This window comes from Bombus impatiens, unplaced genomic scaffold (genome assembly GCF_000188095.3).
Source record: "Bombus impatiens unplaced genomic scaffold, BIMP_2.2 scf_0389, whole genome shotgun sequence".
In the NCBI taxonomy this organism is placed as follows: domain Eukaryota; kingdom Metazoa; phylum Arthropoda; class Insecta; order Hymenoptera; family Apidae; genus Bombus; species Bombus impatiens.
Genome location: NT_176808.1, coordinates 2,312,981 through 2,325,536, shown reverse-complemented (window position 1 = coordinate 2,325,536; position 12,556 = coordinate 2,312,981). Strand labels below are relative to the sequence as shown.

The window sequence follows — 12,556 nt, the reverse complement described above, 5'->3', positions numbered from 1 at the left end:
TCTTTCCTTTTTTTTTTTTTTTTTTTTTTTTTTTATTAAGAGAACAAACAGAAGTGTATATATGCACGCGTGAATATGTAAATATGCGCACTTGCGCGTGAGTGTATTACTTTTTAATAGTGTAGCATTGTTATGTTTTACGTTTTTGGTGTCCTAGTATTTATAAATTGAAAACAACCAGTTCTGGTAGGGCATCTCCTTCGACTCGGGAAGCAATTGCCGGGATGCTATCCTTCAGTGAACAATGTTATTCAACTACATCAAATAGTACATCGAAATCTACAAAAATCACGAAAGTTCAAACTAGCGAGGATGACGATCAGTCTATAGAAAATATCGATAAAGTTCATCAGGACGATGATTTTAGTACGTAAAATTATAAAAAGATGACTTCTTCATGCGAATGCATTTGCATTGATAATTAACATTATCATGTATATATTTTCCGTATAGTTTACCCGACTCTAGACGCTTCAGACGATGAAGATTTTATTTTTAAACCTAAAGCGAAAAGTCAAATAGACGAGGCATGGAATCCAAAAGCCAGAGTAGGACCTCTCTTGCCAAAAACGAATCGTCCAGCTCGAGAAGGTGTCAAGAAAACATCTGTCGAAAAAGGGCTCGAAGCAGCGGCAGCGAAACGTGCAAAACAATCGGTATGTACAAATTTGCTTTTATCTTTTTGTTGATGTTTTTGTTATTGTTATTCTCATTATTATACTGATCGTCACGTTAATTAATAATCAAATAAATTCTTAACTCGATAGATAATATAGGTTCCTCTTTATAACACAAATTAACTCATTTATCATTCTATGTGTGATCCTATGTTTACATTCATTTGTATTTCCATGATTATTTCTTTCTTGCATACTCATATCGCATAGGACGATTATCTGGATAACAACATGGATAAGGGCTCCAAGAAGAAATTGGTAGGCATATTACGGTTTCACTCTTCGTTTCATAACATGTGTTGCATGTATCTTGAATACGATATCATAATATCAGCAAAAGTAATATGTTATATATTTGATGTATATACATACATATAACTCTATGGTACACAGATATTACTATTGATTTTATTGAATATTTGATTGCAAATTATACTTCTTTTATAATATACTTATGATATACTTTTGTAAATTATATTTCTGATTATATTACTTTCTATTTCGTTGAACGGTATTTAAGGTGAAACTAATTTATCTTTAATTCGTATAACATAATAGAGCACAACTAAGCGGACATATAATAAAAAGAAGCAAAAGAATTCATCTGTAACTTCGGCAACTGGTACATCGGCCACATCTTCGGAAAATACCGCAAAAACAAGCATCGGATTCGGCTCGATATTAACGAGTCCTAATAGGCTCAAGGATGTTAAAGCGAAATTAGCCGCCCCAGTTCCAGTTGGTAAGATATTTCCTTATTTTAGAACATTTTTTCTTCTGGTATTTTATCAAAATCAATACTATTGTTATACTATTGTTACTTAATTTTCAGAACGAAAACCAAAGAAAGGAATGAAAACGGCGAAACAACGCTTAGGAAAAATTTTAAAACTTCACAAAATGATGCACTAGGTTAAAAAATAGCAAAAAATCATGGACGTAACGGACTATACATCACATTACACTCTCGATTTGTGTACAAAAACTACATATGTAATAGATGTACATTGCTATGTAAATATGTTGAAATCATTAAGGTAGTATAACTATCTTAAGAATCTAGTTTTTAAAATTACGATCGTTTTTAACGAGATATTTATATTTATTATCGCAGTATTTAATTTTAAGATATATATACATATATATGTATATATTGTATGTTTTGATACTTGACTACTTCAGTAAGAGATTATTTATGTTGTAGCGAACACTTGCTGAAGCTTTTCATAAATGTACAATTTTATTTTAAAGCATTATTTGTTTATAACTAACGAAAGAACAACATTGTCCATCTAATTGTAAAGAGGCTGTAGTATATTAAATCTTTTTCAATTCACTATATAATAGCAGCAACAAATTTTGTATGGCATAATAGCTGCACGACAACGAAAAACAGTGGGATAATCGATACTGTATTCTGTATACATTTACTTAGAACTTTTGGTCTCGATTATGTGCTTTTCGTTATATTTACGTCTTGTACTTACTTCTATCTTCGGTTTATATCAAGTTATATTCACTTTGATATATTATAATATTTAATAATTTATTCAATCACCTATACTCTATACGTTTGAACAAACACTAAACGTGTTGTAGAATATGATTCATTTTCATTTTTATAAACTAATGTAATCCTTTTTGTATATCTATTAGTATCTTGTAATTGAGCATGCTCATATGTCAAAAGAATACAAACATTGCACACATATACACATATAAATTGCAGCTGTCTGTCTTCATTTATTATCAGTTTCATTATCAATGACACAATTTCTCACTTGTAACCACTGATTTATATGTATAATTATTAATTGAAAGATGACACTAATTAAAAGGTGACACAGTCTTTCATTTATAATCACTGATTTGTATGTATTATTATTAATTGAAAGGTAACACCGATAATATAATTTTCACAGTAATGTATACAATATATTTCTTTTATAATTACTATACATACTATATATTCGTTGCGACGTTTATAAATGCGAGATGCGATGTATGGATTTCATACTTCCCGCTGAATGTAAAGTGCAAAGGAGTGTGAGCGCATGCGTGTAATTATCTGTACTCAGCAGTATTCAGTAGTACCTTGATTGATGCTGACCGTTTTGTAAAATTTCTCGTTGATTTGATGTGTCTTCGCGAAAAAGTCTATCGACCGTTCGTTCTCTGTGTCCATCGCTAATTATATCTGCGAGTGTGTATTTCAACGATTTAATCGTATTCAATATCTGTTTTCTAATCAGTGTCAATTGCTCGTGTCTTTTCTTCGAAAAATTTTCTTCTAAAATTTATGGTGCTTTCAACACGTAGTGTATGTATATACGTATAGAATTTACGTATAGCGTACAAATTGTGAAACGATCGTGAGCCAGTGAATCAATAGTAAAAGGGAAATTCATTGTAATATGCGATAATACCGACTGGGACGTGAAATTGTTTCCTTTTGACCGCGTGGAATATTCAAGACGCTATCGCGTGTATTTGACGTTCACAAGGTAAGTGAAATGCATGCCTTCCAAATGAAACATCGTCAGATTAAAACATACATCTTGCCTTATCCATACACAAGAAATCTAATTAAATACTTCTATTTTAATGTTCGATACACTTCGCTAATCAAAACGTGCAATGCAATCTTTTAATCGTTTATCGTAAACTGGACGAATATGAATTAAGAAGAGAATTATTGAAGATTTTCCATTTTAGACCTTCCATTTTATCCTAGTACTGTCTTTTTTAAGTATCGTTAATGAAATCGTTTATTCCCTAAATAGCAGTTATCATTGACAAACATATGGGGAGACTTCCGCCTCTGCAGTAATACTTCTGTATATATCAGTATTACTTTGAACTTAAAATAGATTCATCACGAGCATTCGTTTCTTTTGGCATGTTCAAATGGCATAAAATTTAACTCTGAAACTGTATTACGCAAAATTATTATTAGACAATAATGTGAAGATATAAACAAATAACGTTTCGTAGAGAACAAATATCAAGTAAGTTGGTTAGTATTCATACTACCTATTTACATAGTTTCGTAAATTTAGCACAGTGATTTTTCAATCATTGCAAAAAGAGTTGTCAAATCGCTTTGATGATCACTTACGCCGAATTATAAGAAAAAGTGTATTCTCTTACAAAAATTTTATATAATCATAAATCAACAAAAATAAATCAACAACTATAAATTAATAGTCGATATATCGTATACTATACATAATCATAGGTAAGATAACAGAGTAGACTTCATACGCAACGCATCTTTATGTTATATGGCCTAAGGACTTTACACTCTGTTTATGGCCGATTCAAAGCAGAGTAAGATTACGATACTATGTACGATATGAAAAGATATCAATTAATCGATATTCAACAAGACTAAATGTCTATACAAAAGTCTTTCTTCAATTAAACAGATTTTGGTTTTACTTAAATGTGAAATTAAAAAATGTCTCAATTTTTATGCTTATTACTTCTATATACAGGGTGTCCCATTTGAAACGAAGCACGTAATTATTTTCTAAACCTAAACTATCCGTTACAGAAAAATATGTTTCAAGTAAAACTTACCTTTGTTCCGTGGGGAACATCTTGTATGGAACTATATGTTTTCATTGAACCACGTTTGTAGTCTACTACAAGATGAATTTCATTAACCTAAATGTGTCGGTGTTTCAAGGTCATTTCCTGCTGTTCAAAACCTACTTTCGTTGAACGTAACAAGATCTCGTTCTTCGCAATATTTTATCGATACGGTTGTAAACATAACTCGAAGTCACACTAATAATATGCATTATCGTTACTTCTGTTTACAAACAGAAGTTTCCTACCACTTTTGTTTTTAATTTTTTTTTTTTTTTTTACATAATCTGATAATAATCGATGAATAAAACGAAATATCTACAACGACTTTCAGTGTCGTAATTCATTGGTTCAAAAGTTGCGCGTTATTACAGTTCGAGGAAATTATTTACAAGCACTACTACCTCATTGATTTCGATGATTTTTGAATATGCGTAGAAACTGACATTGTACAACTTTTTCCTATACATATAACCCTCGTTCGACCTTAGTTTCCCAGATATTCTACTGGCACAGAACAAAAAACCATTGGTAGTACTATAGCGAATTCTGTCTCTGTTTCTGTGAATAATTGTACATTCATGACAGTGTGTGCGTTAGCATTTGTTGTCGTTATTTGGCGCGGTTATAGTATTATAGTATATATAGCATATTATATATAGTAGGCGGGTATAGTTAGAATTGATCATAATGCTACCTAGTTTTTTTGCGAATATCGCGGAAACTAAGGTTAAGTGACGATTATATGTATAGGAAAAAGTTGTTCAGTATCGTGGCACGGACAACATATCTAAAAATCATCGAAATTGGTAAGGTGGATGAGATATCGATATTTAAATAAATTAATAAAATCGATTGCGATTGTTATCAGATTATTCGAAAACAATCGTAAAACAAGTGGTGCTCTAAGACGAAGTTTAACCAGATCTTTTGAAATCAATATTAACACATCGAGTACTGCGGCATAGTCACGTTATAGACGAGTGTCGTTCTCTGTTGAGGTCACGTGTACCACGGATTACTCGCGTGATTACATTCATTGGAAATGTTTATGAAATATGAGTTGACATTTATAGAAGTACAAAAATAATTAGCAGGAAGAAAAAAGGATAATATATATATATGATATGCAATATAAAAACAATGCACACATTTATTTGAGTAAGATATAATTAAAGAGATATAAAATCAATGACGGTTCGTGGATTTTACACCCAGCGCACTGTGTGCTACGTACACGTGTAATCCTAAACAGTATGAAATTATTAAATCGGCTCGACAATTTTTTTTAATTGCGAACATGTCAATAATTCTAGTATTGTGTATGGGACAGTTTTTCTTCCCTTCGATCGGATGTACTCGCGTATTAAATTAAGATTCCAATGAAATCAACAGGAAAAACTTTGAAACATTCACAGCAACCACAGAAACGAGTAGAACGCGCAACACTAACTGCAGCACGGAACAAGGCATTTTGAACGAAGTTTGAAGAAGTACTTAAGAGAGAGCGAGGAACTTCCTACCACTACCGCTGTCACTGCCTACACCAGTAAGATCTTATTTGTATATGTAACTTTTCGGTCAATACGCGAGTTTATCTTTTCGATTGTATTGAGCATGGCAGTGGGAGTAGGGGTAATCTTTCCTCGCTTAAGGAACCCCTCCGGTTACCCTGGCGAGGAAAGATATTAACAACTGTAGCGATACAATGGTCAGCGATAGACTTTTGTTTAGTCTAAAAGCGATTTTCATACGTTATGCCCGCATTTAACGAGCAGAAGGCGTGTAGCAACTGTTGCGAGCCGGCCGCAGTCATTAACGCGCGTTTCGTTTATGCAAGGAATCAACTCGCTGTGACAGTGAGCCATGAAGAAATAACAGCACAAAAGAAAAATTATACTATCAACAATTTCCGAAATATTTGAATGTGCTGCAACACGTGTATTGAGTAGCTGCCCTTGCATAAAACGATGTTTAGCGCTAAAATATAGTAAACAAAAGTGAGATTTATTCGGACAGTCGTCACAAAATGTTACTATTCTCACAGTACATCCTCTTGCTTGTTTGCCAGCAAATTTTTGAACATTGTTTATATAACATTCAGTTGACGCTTTGCTTTCTTCTTACTGCATTTCATTACGTTCCAGATATATCGCTCGAAAAATCTTCGTCTTAATTCCGTGTTGATCGTTGAGGATAATTTATATAAACTTCTTATTTATATTTTGGAACCAGATGAATGGTAAATCTAATTTTTATTCGCTTTATACTTTTGAGGTGGAGGATGTGCTATTGAAGTTACTGCGGTGTTTATTTTCAACAATGTTTATTTCGATGCGGAGTGTGCATCGCTTGAGCTCCACCTCTGTCACGTTACGATCCACCTCAAATTGGTTACCCCGACGTGATCTGAACGAAAGAGGTGAACGTGTTTGGGCCGCATAAACATTCTACCGTAAATCAAGGCTGTTCATAATGGCAAACGGCGAACGCCACAGCGCAGACACAATAAGTCAACTACTCCGCGTACCTCCACTACGGCCTCAAAGAATAGTAATGTGGTTTGCCATGTTGGAAGCACAGTTCGAGGCGGCACGCATCACAAATGACAAAAGGAAATTTACCGCCCTCGTCGCGAACCTCGGTGATCAATATTTATATCAAGTCGAGGATATAGTGCTAGGATCCACCGGCGACGAGACGATATTAGAAGCTCAAAAGTGAACTCGTCAAAAGACTGGCCGATTCGAACGGCACGGGAGTGCGACTGCTGTTCGAAGGTTAAGAAATGCGAGACAGGACACCGTCTCAGTTCTACTGGAACCTGAAGAAGCTGGTCGCCCCATCGGACGACTGTCCGCGTGTACTGTTCGCGTTTCCCTGGTTCCAGCTACAGGGGAAACGGCACTTATTCGCGCGATCACGGAAGGTTCTGTGGTAGTTGCATATGCCGGGCTGCTGCAGTCTTTCTCTCGAGCGCGATCTGCGACGTCGCGAGCGTGACCCAGGTCGGTGACGACTGTCGAGGAGCAGCGCGCTAATCTGCGCTTCCAATCGACTTACCCGGTCGTGCACCGTGTCTAGGGCGCGGTTCGATTGCTCGCTGACCGCTGCTATTTGTCCGTGTACCGGGCGTATTTCGTGGATCCCGTCTGTCACCGTGGTCAGGACTGCTGCAGTTGTTTCCTTTATGACGGCCAGGACCTGTTGCGTATTCACTGAAGAAGGATCTTCCAAAGCGTCAGAACGAGATCGTCCGAGATCGATGGAGCGGCCAGCTTCTTCAGGTTCCTGTAGAATTGGGACGGTGTCCTGTCTCCCATTTCTTGACCTTCGAACGACAGCCGCACTCTCGTGCCGTCCGAATCGGCCAGTTTTTTAACGAGTTCACTTTTGAGCTTCTCGTATCGTCCCGTCGCCGGCGGATCTAGCACTATGTCCGCGATTTGACCTAATTATTGATCGCCAAGGTTCGCAACGTGGGCGGTAAATTTCGATTTGTCACTCGTGATGCGCGCCACCTCGAACCACACTTGCAACATGGCAAGCTACGTCGCTATTCCTTGATGCCGTAGTGGAGGTACGCGGAATAAGTTGATTTATTGTGTCTGTGCTGTCCGTGGTGTTCGTTGCGCGCCCTTCATCGTTGCCATTTGCCATTATGAACACTCTTGATTTACGGTAGAATGTTTATGCGGCCCAAACACGTTCACCTCTTTCGTTCAGATCACGTCGGGGTCACCAATTTGAGGTGGATCGTAACGTGACAGAGATGGAGCTCAAGCGATGACGATACAGTTCTGATGATCACTGAACTAAAGTGCTACTGTCTCGATAGCGCCTCGATACAGGCTCCATGCAGATTTGATACAGAATTCATACAAACTCGATACAACTAACCGTGGCTATCTGTCTGACTGACTAACCAGCGACTACCAGTGACTACCAGCGACTACCAGCGACTACCAACGACTACCAACGACTACCAACGACTACCAGCGACTACCAGCGACTACCAGCGACTACCGGCGACTACCATTGCGAGCTTCTTTTCGTTTCGCTTTTTGCAGGATACCGAGGTGCTCGGAAGAGAAAGTTTTCTTCCGAGGTGGGGATGGAGAAACCCATAGGCAATAAAGCAATAAATTTTCTCTTCGAAGGCTCACAGGTTTTTTAATAAGTCCCAGGATTTGTTTTTTTACGACGTCCTGTCTTCGGAAGTCGTTTCGCGGACTATGCGGCCAACACATGTGCTTCAATCCTGGAACTTTCTATACGGCCATGGGTTGCTACACTTTTATGCGTATGTCCTACCCAGTTGAATTACGTTAAGACTCTCGCTGAATAATAAAAAATGACAAATAAAATGAAAGAAAAACGATGGCCGATTTGAACAAATTAGCAACGCCATCGTGCGATCCAAAGACGCATCATCATGCCGCATGACCCACCGATGGCTCACAGTATGATAATCCTGTTAAACATGACAATTATGTACCAATTAATGATATTATGAAACATTTCGCGATAATGTTTCTTCTTATGTGTAATTATCCAAATGACCCGAACGAGAAGTTCAGCGTGGGCCGTCCGTGGCTCAAATCAAAGGTATCAAATTAATTTTCGATGGTTCGTTACATACTTAATGAAATTACTTGAAATATAATTCCAAACGAAATGAGCCATCGTAAATTGAATTGATACCGATACAAGAAACACGCACTGCCAGATACAATAATATTGATTCTTAATACCGATTCCACGAGATTGTAACAGGAACTAAGAATGTTCTGGAAAATTGTTGTTTGTAAAGAGAAATAACAATGCAGCTGTATCGACGAAGTGCTACGAGGAACGAGATCATCTTGAATTTCTGAAGAAAAGAAAGTTTGAATTCGCCTCGAAGTGGGCTATAAACCTAGCTAAATGAAAACATATACAATTTATAAAAACAAATTGAGGTCTCGAACTCCTTGACAAATCTATTGGTCATCGTAAGATGTCCTCCTCCGAACAAAGTACGTATTACTTGAGATATTCTTTTCTGTAATAAATAGTTTAGCAGACAATTGCGTGATACCATTGAAATATTCTATGACACCAAATGGGACAAAAATGAAACAAAGCAGAATTGCACACACAAACGAAAATAAAGTTTGGAAACTCAAGTCTACACGAATTTGGCTAATTTCCAATTAGACAGCAGTAGACAATCTGTAAGAAGTTACATATTCGAGCGAATATAAGCCCGTAAAATAAAATGAAATTCCTCTGTTTAAGATCACATTTTCCAAAGAATACAGTTTGAACACGTTCAGCCACGACTGTCAGGGATTTGGAACGAAAAAGAAGGATGTTGAAAAATGGCCACTTTTAGACCTCCTTGCGAACGATAAATTCTTACAGGACATTTAATAGCATCTTTCGACGAACGATGCGTGTTATTACCATTTATCCAAAATGCGATAGGAAAGTTAAAAAGAAAATGAGTGCGAAGATGAAAAAGTGGCAAACTTACTCGTGTGTTACACTTAATCTTCATTTTCTTCATACTCTTGTTCACTTATAGGATAATTTTTCGTCTATATCGACATCGTAATATCTCAGAAGTTCTGCTGTAATACCACTAGATAGTTGCTACGTGAGAACAATGATGAACGATACGCTCGCTGACTTTGTATCCGCATATATATGTTTTGTATGTCAGGAACGAATTGCACTCGGTCTAAAAACAGAATTAATGTAAACACATTGAAGTAATTATGAAGTGCGAAAAATCAGTCAGAGTCGCTCTCAGATACTAGCTTGAAGACGTAAACAGATAAGACGTTTCCCCATTGCATCTGTCAGTTTCGATGTTCGACTTTGAATTGCAGATTGCAATTAGCATTCGATTCCATTCACTATCAAAAATATCAAATTGAAATAGAACCGAATAATTGCATTGGAATAAAAGGCAGTCGAATAATTAAAAATACTTTGTTTACCTATTAATTGACAAAGATAAAACCGAATTGGAAGACACTGTAGCACAGGCATGCGGGTGCAAAGTTGATGAACGTAACAACGATCCTGTGATGCTCTGAACTGGCTCGATTCCAAGCTTCGATTGATTTACCGGCAGAATTGCGAAAAAATCATTTCCTAGATGATTCAGTATGTGGAAAAGGTGAAGATCAAGTGTAACGGATGGATTAGTTTCTTGAATTTTCTAGAATTTTTTGTACTCAAGGAAGTCCAAAAATGGCCATTTTCTAACATCCTCCTTTGTTTTTCATTTCCCATTGACAAGTTTTCAAACTTGATTTTCCAAAAACTGCAGCCTCCAACGCAACTTTGTTACTCCTCATTTTCATCTTATTTTGATTTATTATTCATCTTATTGTCACGTGCAAGAAAACGTAAAGTTCGAATATACAGAACGTACTGTAAACGCGATTGTCTCGAACTCGTTTCAATTATTTTCCTGCACGTAGAATCTCTCTGATCCCGTTTATTATTTTAATATATCCTTTTTGTAGCTTAACGAACTGGGTAATATGTAAGTCATTTATTTCAGTTTTTCAGTAATATAGGTTTGCGTAAATTTTATGCATTCGTTTTACTCCTTGGTTCTTAATGGGTTAAATTTTCGTTTTGCTTGACACACAATCAGGATAGCAAATCAACTCTCTATATGGACAATAATGACCACATTTGCACAGTCATCGTCGTTGACACAAACAACTGCTTTTCTATTACGATATCCTACAATTTATTAATTCTTATATTTTTATTGTAATGTTACGTTTTCGTCAATTTGCTATAGCAATAAATGTTTTGATTTCTGCAAACTGACAATCAAAGGCGATACTTACTGTCTTTCTGTAGAATATACAGATATAGATCTGTTATATGTAATTTAAATTGTTTATTTAAAAATCTTATCAATACTATATTAAAATGAAATACTTAACAGATAAGTTGAACGAGCCATTTTGAAATTGATAGCGAGGCTATCGTGATTGAAACCGATTAACAGAGAGGCTTATCGTATATTTGTTAGCCTCGCTATCGATTCTAAGGAAACTTGTACAACTTATCTGTTAAATGTGCTCAGAATAACAATAGCTTCTTATACAAAAGCTACTCAACGAAGCTACTCCAAAATATTTGACATTTACTAATATTAATTTTTGTTAATTCGTTAGAGACATTTATCGTGCCATGATATTCTACGATAACTCTAATAGAGATCAATGTTGTCCCGAATCTTTCCGCTTTAATTTTACAAGTAAATTACAGTCTGTTAATAAAGTCAAGCGTCTACAGTCTACGTAGTCTTATATAAGCAGCAATGAATGAGTATATTAATATTTTTATCGTTTGTTGAAAATATTAGTACGTAGCTGCAAAACAGCCAAATCTCAGACTGATTAGTGTTAAAGAATGGAAAGAAAATTCAGATTGGCCAGTAATAACGAATGGAAAAAGTTACTGGTGTGAGCAAAGCCAAAAGTGGAGGAACGTCTACAAGAAAGGAAATTTTATAAATTAATTTGCAATGGTATACGTTTGAGAATATTGCGGTAAACTTCTCATTCTATGTGCCATAATGTATATATTATTAATATATTTATTTTATTCATGACTTTCGGCTGTTGGTCACTCGCGATTACATCTTCGTTTACATTTACATGTACGTTTTATTCAAGAATCTTACAACCTACGTGATACGTATATCGATAATTGATAAATTTTCTTAATTCTATCCTAAGCAAGTATGACTATTCGACAATTATTTATTAATTGTATTATTTTACTTGTTTATACAACGTTGCATTAAAGGTATTATAATCTCACTGTCTCTCCCTGGAGCTCGCGAACAGCTCACAAATAGAACTTAAATACGTAAACCTGTTATGTATGCAATAGAACTCTATTTACCTGATCTCATCAGGAACCTATCGTACAATAATTTATCGACTAATAATTTCGATAATAATAGATTGACAAGTTACGAGTTGTAGCTTCAGTTATAGATTTCTGTGTTACACATTAGCTGATGGGATAGTCATGTAACTTGTCGCTTGTAAAGTTTATCAAAAATTTCGCTTCGGTGCTTATTGTATCTTAGTGAAAATGTATTGTTAGTAACAACAATGCGTTCCTAGCATCATACAAACGCCACATAACATATATTTCGCGTATCTTCGCATTTCTTATCGGCGATGGAGAAAAAACCATTGCGTTATATCGTTTACGGTAATAGCTATGATTGTGATTAAACAAACTTGAACCTAAAT

General features: G+C 35.7%; 1 protein-coding gene across 4 annotated transcripts in view; it reads left to right on the top strand.

Annotated features, from left to right (window-relative positions):
• LOC100741021 (histone lysine demethylase PHF8) overlaps positions 1-12,556 on the top strand; it is a 31,001-nt gene that overhangs the window by 3,506 nt on the left and 14,939 nt on the right. Inside the window, exons 9-13 of one of the 4 annotated variants that reach the window (XM_003490027.4) lie at positions 158-366; positions 454-656; positions 888-935; positions 1,236-1,419; positions 1,510-3,181. In XM_003490027.4, the coding sequence (XP_003490075.1) occupies positions 158-366; positions 454-656; positions 888-935; positions 1,236-1,419; positions 1,510-1,589 (724 nt within the window). In that variant the 3' untranslated portion in view covers positions 1,590-3,181. The remainder of the gene's footprint in view (positions 1-157; positions 367-453; positions 657-887; positions 936-1,235; positions 1,420-1,509; positions 3,182-12,556) is intronic. The other 3 variants (XM_012386380.3, XM_003490028.4, XM_012386381.3) reach the window with 3 other exon arrangements.